The sequence below is a fragment of the Arvicola amphibius genome, chromosome 5, assembly GCF_903992535.2.
Source record: "Arvicola amphibius chromosome 5, mArvAmp1.2, whole genome shotgun sequence".
NCBI classification, from domain to species: domain Eukaryota; kingdom Metazoa; phylum Chordata; class Mammalia; order Rodentia; family Cricetidae; genus Arvicola; species Arvicola amphibius.
The window spans coordinates 82,090,517-82,108,691 of record NC_052051.1 but is presented as its reverse complement, the minus strand read 5'-3'; the positions used below and the strand labels follow the sequence as shown (position 1 = coordinate 82,108,691).

At 54.1% G+C, this 18,175-nt stretch overlaps 1 protein-coding gene across 2 annotated transcripts; it reads left to right on the top strand.

Annotated features, from left to right (window-relative positions):
- The first annotated feature begins 3,309 nt into the window (after positions 1 to 3,309).
- Positions 3,310 to 16,773, top strand: Tp53i11 (tumor protein p53 inducible protein 11). 2 transcript variants are annotated; one of them, XM_038330812.1, is made up of 8 exons: positions 3,310 to 3,469; positions 12,379 to 12,463; positions 12,995 to 13,280; positions 13,762 to 13,820; positions 13,996 to 14,044; positions 14,443 to 14,539; positions 15,800 to 15,901; positions 16,225 to 16,773. In XM_038330812.1, the coding sequence occupies exons 3-8, from the start codon at positions 13,107 to 13,109 to the stop codon at positions 16,356 to 16,358; spliced, it is 615 nt and encodes a 204-aa protein (XP_038186740.1). In that variant the 5' UTR covers positions 3,310 to 3,469; positions 12,379 to 12,463; positions 12,995 to 13,106; the 3' UTR covers positions 16,359 to 16,773. The 2 variants fall into 2 exon arrangements, with proteins under 2 accessions (XP_038186740.1, XP_038186741.1); XM_038330813.1 differs by lacking the exons at positions 3,310 to 3,469; positions 12,379 to 12,463; positions 12,995 to 13,280 and having other exon boundaries at positions 13,781 to 13,820; positions 14,443 to 14,462.
- The last annotated feature ends 1,402 nt before the right edge of the window (positions 16,774 to 18,175 follow it).

Below are 18,175 nucleotides of genomic sequence, written 5' to 3'. Positions count from 1 at the left end.
AAGCACAATTAATAAAAATCCAGGGTCACAAATTGGTGTTCAACCTGAAGATTTGAAAAGCAAAACAGCCAGCCACTGGCTCTTACCTTGACCTCAGTCTGAAATTGTGATTCTGCCTCCTGGAATCTCATAAGGCGAGCTGTCTTCCCCATCTTATATTCCCCTCTAGGGATGAGATCAAAATGTGCACCACTGGGATTGAAGGCATGCACTGCCTGATTCCTATGGCAACTAGGGTGGCTACTGGGATTAAAGGTGTGTATCATTATGGTTTATAGGATTAAAGGTGTGTGTTATCATAATCTGGTCTATAAGGCTGACCAGAGGGACTGTTTTACTCTCAGATCTTCAGGCTGTCCTTATTTATTAAAATACATTTGAAATGTCACTACATTTCCTCTTTTTGTCTAATAAAAAAGAAGGCTATAACTAATATAAGAAAACTATATACAATAAGTACAATGACTATAAAGATAGATACAGGCAATAAATACATCAACAATGTCTAGTCCATTTGCATTTGACAAATTCATAGAAAATGTTCATATTTATCCTATTTTGGAGAGTTCAAAAATCTTGTACCTAATTTACTTTCTATCTAAACTTGCTTTCTGAATCAGGAAAACAAGGAAAACAATGACTATAGCTATCTAGTCTTCAACTACCTCAGAGACCCGAGAAGGAAATAATATTAACTGAGTAAGCAGGAAGTACAAGCAAGCAACTTCTAAAAAATGTGTAATGACAGAAACAGGTGGCTGTTTAGACAGTTACCCAAAGTTCTCTGCAGTGTTGGGGCATCCATCTTCAGACTATGGGCCTAGCATTCAACAGACTTTTCTGAGAAGCAAGATGTTTTTTGTCCTGCTTGTCTCATTAGGACAGCATACTGTCAGCAGTTGAGGCAGGGACATTTTCTTGCCCAGTGGCTTACTTTTGCCACAAAGAAAGTAAACTCCATGGGAAGTTTCTTCAATGCCTATTATCTTCTCTGAAGTAGATTGGTGCTATCAGGAGCAGACATGTCTCATTGTCATAAAAAAGAAAAATCTAGGTTATTAAAACATCTTAAATGCCATATTCTGTAGATCTCTGAAGTTTTGAAGATTACCTATGTATTTAAATAATATCTTTGTTGACCTTGAAAATATACCTGATATGACTACGGAAAAAAATCCCAAGAACTTTGAAACTAATTTCCTTTGTTTAGCTTTTGTCTTGACCATTATCCATAATAACTTACTCTCAGTTTTATTTCAGGCAGTCTGTATTCATTAAAATATATTTGAAATGCCACTACATCTGTCTATCAACTCCAAGGTCCCAGGACTCAGCACTTTACCTGGCATACAGAGCCCATGTGCATAGCTATACCTCCTTTGCAAAGCACTGTGGGTCTCCCACCTCCTTATAGATGGACATGGGAATCCCAGAACACAGACACCCAGAACTCAGAGGCTCTGTCTACATCAAGCACCACTGAAGGGTGCCTTGCCACTGGTGATCGTCTCTGGCTCCTCCTTGGCTCTGCTTGTATGCTTCTAGTGACAGTGAGCTCACTCCTTCTACAACAAGGAAGGGTAGGAGTCAGCTTCAGGTCTAGCCTCTGGAATTCTGCCTCCAGGTCCTGCTTCTGATGGAACACTGGGAGCTGTCTCCAAGTCTTGGGGGTGGTGGTGCTCAGGGATGCCACTGAGTTTCAGTGACACAGTTCAGAGCCCTGCATGATAAAGGGACAGATGGTGCGGCAATGAACTCACCATCCCATCTCTGGAGAACAGACCACGATGAAAACCCTGGTCAGGGACAGAAGGCTTGGCTGTGCATTTCACTCCGCACACCTCGAGACAGGCCTGATCCTGAGCCACAAACATGACTGGCTGTGTGATTCATTCATTACTGGCCATCACTGGCCAGGTGTTCAGCAAGAGCGGGTGGCACTGTGGGAAGGGAGTTTAGTTGCCTTGGTAATGAGGCTAACAGCCACCGAGAGCAGGCTTGCTATGTACCAGTCACTGTTCTGTTTACTTCCTTACAAAGGGCACAGCCCCTCCTGTGCAGCCCCAGCTGTTGGGAGGGCCATGGAGCCTGCCTGGGACGTCAGCACCTCACACGTTGTCAGACTTGGTAACTGGAAATCCCAGCAACAGCCACAAAGTACTTCCTGCTTAGGCCACACCCATTTTGTAGATAAGGAGACTTGGAGAGGTTAGGTAACTTTCCTTACCCAGGGACGTGCTAAAAGACAGAGCCAGGTTTTGAACCCAGGTATTCTGGTTCTGCTGTCTGGAGTAAAAAAGCAAAACTCGGCAGCCAGAGTCATACCTACTTGGAGTTAGGGGCAGCCTCTCTCCTCTCTGCCCCACTTTTTTACCTTGCTTCTCTCTATCCCCACCCTCCCTCCTGGCCTGCTGGGGTTACTTTTCTTCAGTCCCAAGGACAAGATACCGCGTTTTCTCTCAGCGGGAGGGAGGCCCTGGGTGATCAACAGCTGTAAAGAGCCAGGCAAGGACTGGGTGTTGTAGGAGCCTGTCTTTTAGGCTAATAGGCTCCTGAAGATCTCCCAGGACCCCAGGAAACATTCTCATCATGGGCTGAGATAAAAGGCTGTTTGGTTCCCCCAACACATATTCTGCAGCCCCAGGTAAGACCCCCCCCAGCCCTGACACGTGCAGCAGACAGCACAGGGACTGAGGTCAAAGGTCTTCGTGGGGTGAGAGTCCTTGTCATTAGGCAGACACTTCAAGCTGAGGAGCCAAACTGGGCTGACAAAGCACCCGTTCTCCCTCATCTTCAGGTCTAGGCTAAGCATTAACGATTCACGGATTTGTGGACTGGGGCTAGTCCTGTATATCTCTTGGGCTGCTGAAAACGCAAAAATTTCTTTCTTGAAAGTGTTTTAGCAAATAGTGACCATTACTATCCAACCGTGCTGGTTCACACTGCGGGGAGAGGGGGTGCTGCCAATCAAAGCCGGCCCCTGCCTTCCTAGACACCGGCCTAGGCTTGAGAATGAATATTTCATCGACTCATAGGGGATGTTTGCAGTCCCGGGAAAGGGGCGCTGTTTTTAGAACTTCCGAGAAAGTCCTGGGTGGAAAAGCTTCAGGGTGTCCCCGACCGGGGATCCCCTGGCTAAGCGGGGTTGCGCCCCCAGCAGGCGGCTCCCGGCAAAGCCTCGGATGCAGTCCTGGGTCCCCCACCCCTCTGTGCCCGCCCTGGCCACCTCGGGGGCGAGGCAGCCAGGAGCGTGGGAGGGGACGGCGTGCCATTGGCTTGTGCGCGGCAATAGAGGAGGGACCAGTGCGGGCCGCCAGACTCTGGCGAGCCCAGCGGCGCAGGAGTCCTGCCTGCCCTGCCCTGCCCTGCCCTGCATGCCCGGCGAGGCGCCGCGATGTGAGACTCCCCCGCCCGAAGCCTCAGCGGGGCACACCAGCTCCGCGAGCGCAGCACCCAGCGCGCTAGGAACGTAAGTCCGCTGCCCGCAGCTGATGAGCCTCGCACTTCCCCGCCGCTGCTACCGCGCCGGCCGTTGCCTGCGCAGCGGAGCCCGGGGACGCTGGGGGCCTTAAGGAACTCTGTGGGGCAGCGAGCACCCTGCGAACGCCAGCCGGACGCCGGGACAGCTTGTCAACGGCGAGTGTGCCGGCGCCAGGGAGCCCCGCTGAGCTCCTCGAGGCACCGTCCTGTCCTTTTTGTTTGTCTCCTTGCACTGACTCGGTTTCCTTTTCTCCTCCAGCTCTCTTCTCTGCCACCTCTTTCCCCTGGGGGTGTTTATTTCGCCCTCGGTCTCCTTCCGGACTATAGCTTTTTGCTTTTGAGCCCGAGGGAACGGAGCGTGAAGCAGTTTCTACTGTCGCCGGGTCTGTGTCTTCGGTGCTTAGTTCTCGGTCCCCTCCCCCTTTCTCACCACCGCACCCCCTCCCGCCTTTGTTTCCTGGCCCGAGGATTGCGCGGTGCAAACTTGCGAGTTCCCGGGTCTTTGTCCCCACCGGTACGCGGGCAAAGGAGGTGGCAGGGTACCCGCTGCCCACTGGTCTGGCCGGACCTTCAGTGTGGGTGCCGGGGCTGGAGGAGTCGCGGACTCCCGCCTCACAAAGTAGAGGAGTGTTTGCCGCGCGGAGATGAGGGATAGATCTGAGGGGGAAGGCGCCAGGCCAGTGATACTCCTGAGCCCCTGCTGGAGAGGAGCGGACGAAAACGTGACTGGGCCAGATCCTAGTCAAGGGGAGTCATGAGGGGATCGCAGGTGGATCAGGACGATCCTCTCTTTTCTAAGCCGCGCGGTCAGCTGCGAGGGAGCAGCGCGGGGCCGTTGGCTGGCGCAGGATATATTGGGGTCTCATATGGTGCGCAAAAATGCTCAGTGCACCATCCATCAGGGCTAGGCGTTCACTTAGGGTCCCCTATCGCCTCCTTATTGCAGCCTGGGTGAAGCTGGCTTCTCCCGCCTATGGGGTGAAGGAGCAGGTAGAGGTCCGGGAACTGCCGCCACCTTGCCCCAAAGCCTGAAGTACACGGCCAAGGCCTCCTCGAAGTCTCCCCGCGACCGCACTTCCTGTTTCGTTTTTTTTTTAAGACAAAACTTTTCTGATGGGGCTTGGAGGGAGTGGATAAGTCCCTGGATTGTAGGGACGCCCATCTAGCTGTGCTTTTCCTCGTTGGAACGCCACCTCTGGTGGCTTCCGGAGAGGGGCCACCAACTGCATCCGGCCGCGAAACTATGGTGGGTTCGTGGAAGAATCCGGAGAGACACCATCTGCCTTTTAGTGGCAGCCTGAGGCTCAGTCTGAGGCAACGACCTGTAGGGTCGTTGGGAAATAAGAGTATTCTTCAGATTTCTGTTGTCGCCTTTGCCCAGACTTTGCCCTCCCGTAAAGTACCCTCTGGTCTCAGTGTCCTAGGACACTGACTTCTCTTCTGCAGGACTTAAGTCTGGCTGCCTCCACTTGATGTCAGCCGCTTTTATCTTTCCTCCCCCCCCCCCCCCCCCCCCCACCACCTCGCAGCTCCTACCATCCCAGCTCCCCGGCTGGACTTGTGATAGCCCCCTCTGCTGGAGAAAGGTCCGAGGCTCCTGGCTAGGGGCAGGGTCTTCAATCATTGTCCTTAGGTTTTCTGTGTTTTCATTGACTACCTAAAGTATCCGTGAGTACTACACAAAAACGTGATGACACAAATGGCCGGAACAGGTCCCACAGGTCCCCGCACACCTGTGGAAGCTGTAATGACGCTTCCCTTCCGTGGTGCTGTGGCTTAAGCAAGGAGAAGAAAATAAATAATACATAAGCGATTCGGCCATGCGTGGTGCCTTGGGAGTTGTCCCAGCACCCAGAGGGCTGAGGCAGGAAGAGTTTGAGTTCCAGGTCAGACTGGACTATGTAGGAAGAGCCCTGTCTCAGAAAGAGGGAGAAGGCAAGTTCTGTAATGTGGGGTGGAGGTCAGGGGAACACGTAGAGAAGTGGACTGCTGAGGACATTTTAAGGAGTGGCCAGCGCTGCTTTTCCAATCAAGCTTTCCAAATAGCTGGTGCAGAGAGGCTGAGGCAGCAGCATGCTGCTCCTGTGGGATGGGGCAGGGGAGAGCACTGGTGAGAAAGGATGGGACCCTCCCCCATCTCATAGGGGAGGGGATTGATGCTTGGAGAGGATCTGTAAGCCACACCCCCCCAGGAGGGTCATCCACAGGTTGGTCATGCTGTTCTGAGGTGGGAAAGCCTCACCCCCAGAACCCCAGCACAGCCACAGCAGCCAGGGACAGGGAGATGCCCCCAATGCCCTGTCTCCCCAATACCCTCACACTTCTTCCCACCTGCCCCCGTCATTGTGCTGGTCCTGACCCAGAGTCACCCCATTCTTTCTCACCCCAGTTCTTCTGATACTACCCTCTTTGGAACACTCTTTTGTGTGGGCATGGAATCCTGGAAGGATTCTGCTTTACTAAAGAAACTGCTTTAGTAAAAGGAGAAAATGAAGCCAAGAAGTTGAATCTTCAGGTCTAAACAGTGGCATTGTTGAGCACTGGTTACAAAATGTAAGCTTTTCTGGGTGTTTGCTGGCAACTTCTAGTGGGAGAAAGTAAGTGTCATTATGCCCATTTAACAGAAGATGAAGTTAAGGCCCAGAGAGGCAGGATCCTCTCCCAAGGCCACACAAGTTCTTGGGAGCATGGGGTCAGTGGCTCTGCGGACATTTTGAGTAGTCACTTCCCTTGTTAACCACTCTGTCAGAACCTGAGTATGGGGAGGGGAGTCTCGGCCTTGAACTGGGGTCCCTACCCAGGGGAAACCAGGGCTCTAGGCCATTTGGTCTGAGGGTATGGGCTTGGCATGAAGCATGCCTTTAAGGAAGCCCCCAGTTGCCCCTTCTGTGTTGTGTTGTTGAGCAGCAGGGAGAGGCCTGGGGAAGGGGAGCTGCTGCCCCATTCACAGCAGAGCCCCAGCCCTGTGGAAACTAGAGGCAGGGCTGACCTGATGGATGATGGGGTCAGTTGCCCTTGAGGGCACCGACTCAGTCACCAGACTCTGGGAAGGCTGGCCTGCTCTGGGTTGAAAAGGGCAGCAATTCTTCATGCTGTGTCTTGTCGTTTGCAAGTGACAGCAGGACAGGAAAGGCTCTGTCAATGACTCCTGAGCGGTGAGAGGCTGTGTGCAGGGTGCTGCAGCCTTAGAGGGCTGGATGAAGTCCCTCCCTAGCCCCGCCCCTCTGCCCCAGGGATGCAGCTCCCAGGACTGGGGCTCCCAGGACTGGTCCTCACCCACGTTCTCCAACCCAGCAAGGTTTTTAATTCTGCCCCTCTGGAAGTCAGCCACCTTCCACAGACCGACCCAGTGAGAAGATAAAATCTACACACGGTAGTAGGAGAGGAGGAAGGGCTGCCGAGGCTGGGCAGGGCCAAGCCGAAACACAAATGAATGTGCTTACGTGGCTGGAGTCCTGGTTGCCTAGTCAGACTGGGGACGGCCCGCAGCCCCACATTTTCCAACGTCTACACAGAAACCAGTTGTGAAGGCAAGCCCTGGGCCATCATGCCAGTGACCCCAGCTGAACGTCTTGAATCACAGTGACCCAGGGCACCCTGACCTCTTAGTGGCAGGGCAAACCCTGAGGCTCCAGATCCAAGGGTCAGGTTAATAAAGGCTCGGGGAACCTGGCATGGACTCCGTAGCTTTGCCACTGGGATGGGTCTGTCATGGCTGCCATGCTCAAGGATTTCACATATGGTCTTTGTCTGCTGGCTCCCTTCTTTGTTATCCTACCTTTCTCCTCTTTCGCAGCAGCTTAGTGAGCTGGCAAGAGGTGACAGGACAGCCACCATCATTGCTCTGCCCACCTAGGCAGCATGCTAGAATAATGTTGTTCTCTGGGGCCCGAGGCTCAGCTGGGCTGCCAGCAGGTGCTGTGCACAGCAACATCCCTCCGTCTTCCCTTTGCTTTGGCCTGGAAGATGGCCAAAGAGACGGTGCCACATGGAACATTATATGTGTCAGTACCGCTACCTGTGTACCTGTGTTCTGTGGCCCTTGGCTTTGTAGGCCGGGCGTGGCACCCATGTGCAGGGAACATGGCTCTTGCACGGTAGCAGGCCTGCCTGAGTCAGGGTCTGGGAATGCAGGTCTAGGGTGGGAATGTGGTACATTCACCTTCTGCTCCCTGTGACACCTGAGATGTGGGTCACTTTGCCACAGGGTCCCAGTAGTTGGTTCCTAGAAGGTGGCTAGACCTCCATCTTGTCCCTGGGGTGCCGTAGAAGAGGCTCTGAGCCCAGAGTCTTCTCTGTCTACCCTCTGACCAGGCCCTCCAAACCCGGAACTCTGCCTCTGGCTGTCCTCACTTGCGAGCTGAGCTGTTCAGTCCCACTTCCAGCTATTCTGCAGCGAAGTGATAACGGAACAATAGGGTCTGATCTGGGGCACTAGTTCCCAGAGCCCTGCCCACATCGCAGGCCCTGAACCCGAGAGAGAGGCCAGTCCTAGAGAGGAGGGCTCTTTAGGCATTGGGGACACACCACGACTTCCAGGGGAGAGTGTTCTGAAGACGGCTTGAAGCTCAGTTATGTTTGGCCGTGTGTGTGTGTGTGTGTGTGTGTGTGTGTGTTCCAGGAACACTCCATTACCAGGCACTCACACTGACAAACACAGACATCCATTCCTCAACCTCCCCTCCCTAGACCCTCTCAGGAGACCCAGTGAGAGCTCAGCCAACAGCGAACTTGAATTCTAGCGCCGCCACACCCTTCGAGCTAGGGACCCTTGAGTAAATAACTTGCTTGGGCCTTAGTGCTCTCATCTGGAAAATGGAATGGAATTGGCTGTTGTCATAGGCAATGATGTGGGCTTGAGGGGGTTCCTAGGTTGGATGTGTGGCGGCTGGCTGCTGTCCCCAGCTCAGGCTGGACGTGTAGGTTGATCTCTCCTCACTGGCAGGAGTGCAGTTGTAGCTGCACCTCTGCCCACACTGGGGCGGAAGTGACTCCCTGGCTGAGGGGCTGTGACTGACTCAGGGGAAATCTCCTGAGCAGCTGTGTGTTCTGGGTCCCTTCCTCCCCTCCCCCTCCCAGGGCAGCAGGTTTCCTAAGCCAGCCCTCCTGGGCACAGCCTCCCTGTTGGGACAACTGTAGTCCATTCGTTTCTATGGTAACCAGGCTTCCTGGGAAGGATGGGGAAGTCCTCCAGGATGAGCATGGGAGGTGTGAGCCCCTGCCTTATCAGGTCTGCTGCCCAGAGCTGAATCTAGTAGCTAGGAATTCATTAATAACACAGTGTTTTGCTATCCTTTGTGGTGCACAGTTCAGAGGCCCAGCTCCAAGGCTTCCCTCTTTATGGTACATCACAGGCCGACTGAGTAGACTCAGCCTAGTTTCTTAGATGAGGACTTAGAAGCTCAGAGAGGCTAAGTGATTTTCCTGAGGTCACAGTGCAGTGAAGAGAAAGAGCTGAAGTTTAAATCCAAGTTTTCCTAATCATTAAGACTATGTTCCTTTAATCCCAGCACTTAGAAGGCAGAAGCAGGTGTGTCTCTGAGTTCAAGTCCAGCCTAGTCTACTAGGACAGCCAAGATTACTCAGGGAAACCTTTACTCAAAAATGAAGGAAGGAAGGAAGGAAGGAAGGAAGGAAGGAAGGAAGGAAGGAAGGAAAAGAAAGAGAAGAAAAAGGGACATTCCTCATCCTCTGGCCTTGTACCCCCAAGAATCTTCCCTTACCTGTCTTGAGACACCCAGTTCCCTGGCCAGGAAGGCACTATCATCCAAACCATTATCCCAGAGCTCCCAATGAAACCATTAGCCTAAAGTGCCTCTTAGAGAGTGGCCCCTCATCCTCCACGCCTGCCCTGGACCCCTGGCTTGCGTGTAGCTTAGATGTACGGAAGAATCGAAAGCCTGCACCTTGCCCTCTCTGCCTCTCCCTCTCAGAGTTAGGGAGGCCTGGGGATTGAGAAGCAATGGACTGTGAGTTGTAAATGACCAGAAATGAACACAGAACTGAACCCGGAAGAGGAGGGCAGGGTAGAACTTTCCTGCCAAGCAGGGAGGATTTTCCCACTTGGACAAGGGCTCAGAGTGGCTGTCCCTCTTAGAAGGATGGAGAGTTGCTTTCTTGGTTGGGATGGCTGCCAAGGAGTTTGACAGGGGCAGCACGCAGGGCATGGCCTCATTGATACCTCTTTCCATCTCACATCTGAGCCTGAGGGTGGAGGATTAGCCACCCCTCCCCCTCCCATGGTCACAGTGGGGATGTGGAGGCCCTCGAAGTAGCATGCAGGAAGTCGCGCAGGCCTGAGTGCCAGCTGCCTTTTCTGCTCTCCTTGGCTGGGTCTGGAAAGAGGGCAGCAGGAAGGAGGACAGAACCCACCCAGGGCAGGGCGGTGGGTACACGGCTGTATTCACTGGCTCCTCTGCATTCCTGTTCCCAGTTCAACGAGGGAAACTGAGGTCCTGAGGCTCATAAGTAGGTAGAGCCAAGATTCAAGGCCAGGTTCATTTTCTCAAAGCCAATGTGTGTCCAGGATTCCCAGGAGTGGGGGAGGTGCCCTCACTTATGTTCAATGGTATCAGGACTGAAACCCTTGGCAAGTGGTTTTGGTAGGGAAGAGTGGGGGAGGGGAGGCCAGAAGGCTACTGGTGTGTGTGTGTGTGTGTGTGTGTGTGTGTGTGTATGTGTGTGTGTGTTGGTGGGTGAGGCATTGGGCAGACGAAAACAGTGCTGAGAAGCTTCCAGCCCAACAAGGAGAGACACGCTGGAGCTGGTCTTGCACAGGGCACTGAGGTCTTGGTCCCATGTGGTGGGGAAGGTGCTAATGAGGCCAGTCTCCTGGTCCTCTCAGTCCAGTTACCGCCCAGAGTGTAGGGTATGTGCTGGGGAGGGTAATGGTACCCTGTCTAGTAACCTACCTTCACTGGACAGTCTAAGACAAGACACTGACCGCAGACTTGCTTTGTTGTGTGAGTTAGCCCCTTCTTTCCCCACATGAATGGGGAGACTGAGGCACAGATGCCAAGCAGATGGGTTAAGCCACTGAACATTCCAGAAGTGAGTCTAGGCAGCAAGTGTGCAGCCCTCCTGCTGTGGACACTGAGGTCACATTCTGAGTTCGGCTCTGCCCAGGGTCTTGCTTCTCCTTAGACCAGCTTGTGGTGGGGTTGGGAGTGAGGGTGGGTGTCTGTCCCCATATCCAGATGAGAACAGTGGGACTAATTTGCCCCAACTGCTGGTGACAAGATGCCCCGTTCTCTACCAGCTGAGCTCTGGTGTCCCATGCCCACACTGTCACAGGGCCTCACTGAACGGGCTCTCTTCCGTGCAGCTGCTTGCTGCATACTCTGACCCAATTTCTCTTATTGCCTCAAGGCCTCTAGGAAGCTGGAGCTAAAGTCCTATTTCACAAGTGAGGAAACTGAGGCTCAGATTGGTGAGGTGACTCAGCCAAGGTCACAAGACTAGTGGGGGCACAGCAGGACTGAGTCAAGCAGCCTCATACCTGGCTGGACTCCAGGGGCCTCAGAGGATGGGGCTAAGATAGAAACGGCCCACAGCAAGTGTTGACAGGAGTGGGTGTGGTTTGTGGAAGCTCGGGTGATGTCCTGGCTTCTCACTTTGTCCACACCCTTCAGCAGGCCCACTCTGGCCTGTTTACCTCAGAGGCACAGAAATATGCGATCCCTCCAGATATACCCAAAGGAAGGCGGGAAACAACCGGATGCCCCTGGTGGTACAAGAATCCCACAGGATACTGATGTGCACAAAAAAGCAGTGGGCATTTAGGGCACTGGGCCTAGGTGAGTCGGAAAAGACATCCTGTTGGGTGGGAGAAGCTGGGCAGGCAGGCGCTCATATGCTTTATGATGCTGTTTATGTAGCATTTGAGAAAATTCAGATGAAACTAGGGTAACAGACACCAGACTGCTGGAAGTGGAGATCAGGGCTTAGCTGGGATGGCACACATCCACTGCAGTCTGGACATCTGAACCGGTGTCCTGACCTGCAGGACGTAGTGGCATGAATTATCGGCATGGATTAAAAAGAAGGGTCAGAGGGGACATGGGAGAATGTGGCCAGGTGACTGACATCCCTGTCCTTAGAGGAGGCACGTGGTCTGGACTGGGCTCTGCACCCTTGAATGGAGGGCTAGAGATGCTGGTGAGTGTGTTCAGTCTGTTTGGGGTCAGAAGAAAGTGGTGACCTGGCCTGAGTATTTGGGGCCCTCTCTCGGACAGTGTGACAGGCCTGCTGAGAGGCACAGGCAGCCTTTGTGGTCCCGCCAGTGTCTCTAGCACCCCCAGCAGGCACAGGAAGGAGAAATACAGCTACAGATTTTACAAGGGGGCTGGATGTCAGGGCCCCAGAACCCAGTAGTGACTTTTTCTGTCATTTTGAACAAAAGCCACCGAGTCTCTTCTAATGTGTGCACCCCACCCTGGCATGCACAGTCCGTGTCTTCCTATTGCTTGTTTGTTGGGATGGCTTACTTCATTTCATGAGTCTGACAGGTTTGAAAAGGAACCAGGGGACATTCCCTGGGGTGGAAGACGTGTGTGCTCAGGCAGGGACATGGCACTGGGCAGCAGGTGGCTTGGAGGAGGAAAGCTTCTGAACTGTGCCTTGGAATGAGTTTGCTCGAGGGTGGGGTACAGGGGGCTGTGAGGGGAAGTGAGTTGCGGGGGCACAGAGGGCACTTGGCACTGGCTGGTGCTCAGGTTAGCGGGGATGCTTTGTCCTCTTGTTTGGCTGGCCTCTGTACATTCCAGGTGAGCTCTCCTCACCCATGGAATCATCCTCATTTGCGCCCATCCTTCGGGGCCTTGAGATGCAGAGTTCTGGGCTATGTAGGGTCAGCCAGGGCCTCACCTTGTTACCCCTCCCAACTCTGTCTCCTTCTAGACTATAAGGACTGAACACAGGAGAAGAACATTCGTCTTGAACTCCAGTGCCCGTTTCAGCACCTGGCTCACTGCCCGTCTCACAGTATGTGCCCAGGATTGGCCTGTGGTATCGCTGGCCTGCAGGGCTGGGGACTCGGGAAGACGCTGGGCAGATGCGGGATGGGGTAGAGTCTGTGGATGCTGGTAGCCGGGAGTGGGTGAGGTCTGGACGGTATGACTACTACCTGAAGCCTCGTTCTCTGGGCTTAATGCCTCCATCCCTCATAACAAACCGTCTCCTTCCCTAGGTCCTGGCCAGCGAAGGAGGCTGTCTAGGGGCAGGCGGACCAGCAGGCTGGCTTGCTGGCCGTGGGGATTGTTTGGACAGGTCCATGTGGGGCACAACCTAGGAGGTTCACTCTAGGCTTGGGCAGAGTCCTTAACCTCTCTGAAGTTTTTTTTTTTGTCTCTATAATCCATAAATCTTGTCAGTGAGATCCATCCTGGTCCAAATGCCTTTTCTAAAGCCCATATGCTGCTCAAGGGCTGACTGTAAGCCCCTGTCTGACCCAATCACTTGTGCTGTGCCATGTCTATGGGACCAGGTTGACAGCATCCTCCCCAACCCATTTTACAGAAGAAACAGAGGCAGCTGCAGCTTCATCTTCTCTCAGGCCCTGAGTAGGGCCTGGCCACACCCTTCTCGCCTTGCATTGGGACCTGGGGTCTGAAAGTCCAGCAAGAACAATGGCTGAGGCCAGTGTCTCCCCACGTCCCTCAGCAAAGGACAACATGGCAGCCAAACAGCCTCCTCCGCTCATGAAGAAGCACAGCCAGACGGACCTTGTGAGCCGCCTGAAGACCAGGAAGATCCTGGGCGTGGGCGGGGAGGATGACGATGGCGAAGTACACCGGTCAAAGGTGGGCCACGCGAGGGAGAGAAGGCAAGGCCACAGGACTTCTGGGGCCTATGGCTTCCCGTGCTTCTAGGACCCTCTGCAATGGCAGAGGAATGATACGTATAGGGGCAGCAGTTTGTGGGAAGAACCCAGTGCTCCTTAGGGGACAGGCACAGACTTGAGTGGACCCTGCTGTCCCTGCAAGGTGTCCCTTTGTTTATTGACCCAACGTAGAGATGAGGAAGCTGAGACACTAAGTAACTTGCCTGAAGTTATGTCAGTGATGACAGAACCAGGCATCCAGCCCATGGCGGGCAGATCCCGGCTTTCCTTCCTAACCACTCCTTTCAGCTTCCTCTTCTCTGGGTGCCAAGGGAGACAAGAGAGGTCAGAGAGGAAACCTTTATGTCAGTCAGAGGCGCTCTGGTTCTGGGTGTACACAGGGTGGGTGGGGGCATGCTGAAGACCAGTGCTCCTGATGCCTCTGACTTCTGTGTCCACAGATCAGCCAGGTCTTGGGCAATGAGATCAAGTTTGCTGTTCGGGAGCCTCTGGGGCTCAGGTGAGTAGCAGGTCTTGTTTCGATAGTTTTGTGTCCCGGATATGTGTAGGGTCTTACGTTATCACTGGGCCTTGCTCTGGATCCCTCCCCAGACCTAGGTGTCTGGTCTCGCAGAGTGTCCCTTGGGGTCCAGGTGGAGAGTGTGGTTGTAACTTTCCCCTTTGCACCTCCCCAGGGTCTGGCAGTTTCTTTCTGCTATGCTGTTCTCCAGTGTGGCCATCATGGTGAGTCCTTGTGCCCCAGTCCTGGCTGCAGTCAGGTCTAGTGCTTGAAAGCTGGGGACCCTTGAGACTTAGATCTAGAAGGAGGGAGGAGGTGGCTGGTGTGGTCCTTGTCCTCCCCCCTGCTTCTGCACCCCATCACTAGTTGTTGCTATTTCCACAGTGAGGCCCACCCGTTAGCGTCTTTGCTAGTTCCAGGGCTGACACTCTTTCCCGCCCCAGGGTGCTGTGCCCCAAAGCAACCAGCACTACCTGATCTGGGCTCTGGGAACCTCAGGAAGGGGGCAATCAGGTCCTACCATGGGAACCTTGGCTATGTCCTTGGGGGAAGGCTGTCCCCAGCATTCATCTCAGCCTAAAGCTGACCCTGAGCTGACCCTGTGGTCCTCTGCTGCCCACAGGCCCTCGCCCTCCCTGAACAGCTCTACGATGCAGTTTTTGATGGGGCTGAGGTCACCAGCAAGACCCCCATCCGTCTGTACGGTGGTGCCCTCCTTAGTGAGTAATTCTGGGCCAATGGTGGGAGAGTAGGGAGGCCCACCTGACTTCAGGGCAACACCTGGACCCTTGGGGATGCTGATACAGCATCCCTTCATTCCCGGCAGGCTGCTCCCTTCATCGGTGGCTGTGCTGAGCATGGGCTGCCATCTTGTGGCCGTTTGTGGAATACACATTGTTAGTTGGAAGTATTGAGGCTGCAATTGCATGCAGTGCGCTGTCAGGAGCAGAGAGTTGAATGAAGCTTGGATTCTGCCTACCAGAGAATCATAGCCTAGAGGAGGGCATTTGGTCCTTATGGTTTCTTCTCTAATCTGAGGACACAACAGTTGACAAGAGTCCGAATTATAGTTTTAAAGTTCAATGGACGGGGCAATGACTCCCTTCCCTAAAACGTTCTATGGCTTACCACTGCATGCAGATCAAAGTCCTGCATTTATGCCTGGCAGTCAAGGTCCTGTGTGGGGTCTGGGCCCATTGGTGGACCCAGCCACATGTTGTGCCTGCTTCCTGTGTGCTATGTGTTGGCTCTCAACGGCAGGCACACTGGAAGATGCACATTCCTGTTTCAGACGGCCACTGGGCCTTTGCACACACTTTCTCCAGTCTTGTGCCAGCTGGACCTAAACTTGCTGTGAGCAAAGCAGTTGTGGAGATGGCTCTCAGGGTGGCTGCCACCAGCTGAGCACACTGTGGTCAGAGCAGTTGTGGAGATGGAGATGGGTCTCAGGGTGGCTGCCACCAACTGAGCACACTGTGGTCAAAGCAGTTGTGGAGATGGAGATGGCTCTCAGGGTGGCTGCCACCAGCTGAGCACACTGTGGTCACTTCTGGTGTCCAGAGATCAAATATCAAGGTGTAAGCCACCATAGTTGGTATTCCACTAAAATCAAGGCCTATCCTGCTCTCTCAGGAATTCCTGAGAGGAATGCCTTCCCGACACAAGTTCTCTGTCTCCCAGGGCTCCTCTGTTAGGGGCACTAAGCTATAGGCCCAGGTCTCTCCACACAACATCACAAGAACGGAGCTAGCATGGAACCATTGTGTAGATGAAGACATTAAGCCCCAGGGACAAGAGCCTGCTCTGTGTTGCATGGGGCTTTAGAAAGATGTCAGCAGCTTCGAGAGCAGACAGCTGGGTCTACAGAGACAAGGACTAGGAGAGGGGGTGGCAGTTTGATCTGAGGGATGGGTGTTGTGATAAGGAGGTTCAGACCCCCTGGACTGGAGTTCAGGCTGACTCCTGTGCTGATCCAACAGGCATCTCCCTGATCATGTGGAATGCACTCTACACAGCCGAGAAGGTCATCATCCGCTGGACTCTGCTTACTGAGGCCTGCTACTTTGGGGTGCAGTCCTTGGGTGAGTAGTGTAGGGTGCACTACAGGGGCAGAGGACTGGGGACTCCCTGCGACATACACCCTATCCTGAATCCACAGCCCACCTGTGGAATCCACAATCCACGTCCCTCCCTTAGGCACGGATACTCAGGACTGTGCATTGCTTAGTCAGCCTCTTGGGGGAAGCAGACTAGAGGTATCTGTCAGCTGGCCTGGGCAGGTGTTGAGCTCCTCGAGATCAACCAGGCCTCCCAGCCCCAAGGATGAAGGAGGGTGTTCAGAAGGCACCATGGTGGGAGGGCCTTGAGCACGTCTGACCTCTGGCTCCCCTGATTTCCTTCACAGTGGTCACTGCGACATTGGCGGAGACAGGCCTCGTGTCCCTGGGGATCCTGCTGCTCCTGGCCAGCCGCCTTCTCTTTGTCGCTGTCAGCATCTACTACTATTACCAAGTTGGCCGGAAACCCAAGAAAGTGTAGCTGGCTGGGACCTGCCTGGGCCTGGACCTGGGCCAGAGTGGCTGGGGAAGTCACTGTCTGTGGGCCCCCAGGCAGGCAGGGTGCACGCAGCTTCCTTCCCTCCCAGGCACTCCCTGGAGTCAACTTAGACCTCCGGGGCTTCTAGGAGTTATAAGTCAGGCTGGCGCACCCCACTCCTCACCCCATACAGGGACAACTGCTTGCCCTGGCTGTCTTGACCTCTAGACTCTAATTAGACAGTCTAGAGTGGAGCACTGGGGTCTGGGCAGAGTCAAGGTTAGTTCCTCTGCCGGGAAGCCCTTTTCTCTCCAGGAGACTGTGTCAGCCCCAGCAGCAGGTCTCAGCTTCTCTCCATCCAGAAACCTGAAAACTGCGTGTCCCCATATGAGTCACACACACACTCACTCACACACACACACACACACACACACACACACACACACAGAGAGAGAGAGAGAGAGTTTTCAGAGCCCCCACTGTGGTCAGCTAGCAAGGGGAATGCCTGCCTCCATTGGGCCTAGGTCTCCTCCTTGGCCTGCATACCTGACCCTCTCTTTGGCCTGCTGTAGAGTGTTCTGATACACTGGCTGCCTGCACCCCAAAGCACCAGAGTCTCTCCCCAACAAGCCAGGGTTAGCAGTATACCACAGGCCCTGACAGGCCTTGGCACCTCAGCTAGCCATAGGCTCCCAGTGTGTGAGGAATTCTGAAGGGAAGCAAAGCAGGGACATTTTCTTGGTATGGCCTCCAAGGCCTGCATAGCTGGCTACACCTGGCTCCGTACCTCCTCAATATCCCTTCTAGGGGCTGTTCCAAGGCCTACAGCCCCTCAAATTCCATAGAAGTAAGGAAACAGAAGTGGATTTGCCCTTGCTCAGCACCCTGACAGTGGGCCCTTAGAGCTGAAGTCACCGCTGGTGACACCAGCCCATGTGGCCCCTCCCCTTGGTCCTAGCTCTTAGCACTTTCGTTCCCTTCAGTAGCAAGCACACTGAGTTAAGAGAGGTGGCTTTAGGCCTTCTCTTCCCCTTCTGCAGAGGAGTGGTCCTCTGTGCCTGGGGAGCCTTTCATTAGGGCACCTGGGCTCAGCTTCCCTGAGCTCATTTGGCTCTGCTGCCAAGTGCCCCACCCCACGACAATGGCCTATGCCCAGCAGGGGGACTCCAGGTTAGTTTTAGTGGAAGACATGCCCAGCCATGGTCCGGCAGAGTGGTGAGAATCTGTGCTTTCAAGATGGGAACAATGTGTACATCCATCTTCTGCTGCTGGCTTTATGCCCAGTCCCTCAGTCCCACTTCTTGACTCAGAGCACAGGCCCAGCCACTGCCACCTCTCAGTACAGTCCCCACTGCTGTAGAGAGGGTGGCATTGTTGACTGTTCTCAGCACTTGATGGTATTTATCCTCATGGATCCTCTGTGAATGCAGATAGAGTCCCAAGGGAGATAGTCAGAGAAGTGGAAGACGCCAGCCATGCTCAGCCCTTCAGAGACCTCTGCCAGTCTTCCCCTCAGTGACAGGAGGTGGAAGTTCCTGCCCTGGGGTGGGGGTGGGGTGGCCAGGTCACCCTGGTGTGATAACTTCACAGGGGTGGGGTCAAGTCCAGACCAAGGCTGGCAGACAGACGTTCCTGTGGCCTTGGGGAGACACTAAGCTTGGAAGGAGGCTACGAAGGAGATAGGAACCCTACCCTGAATCCAAGCCCGGGGTGCCCTGGTTGCCCCAGCCCCTCTTGTGCTTCTGCCTCTGTCATGGTCACTATTTATTCCTCAGTCCTTTTTCTTTTTGTAAGAAACAGTCACAAAAACCAGTGCAGAA

Coding starts and splice junctions, on each gene's coding strand:
- Tp53i11 (XM_038330812.1), top strand. CDS start 13,107: ATGGCTGAGGCCAGTGTCTCCCCACGTCCCTCAGCAAAGGACAACATG. Junction 14,045..14,442: donor TCTCCAGTGTGGCCATCATG/GTGAGTCCTTGT, acceptor TGCTGCCCACAG/GCCCTCGCCCTCCCTGAACA. Junction 15,902..16,224: donor CTTTGGGGTGCAGTCCTTGG/GTGAGTAGTGTA, acceptor TTTCCTTCACAG/TGGTCACTGCGACATTGGCG.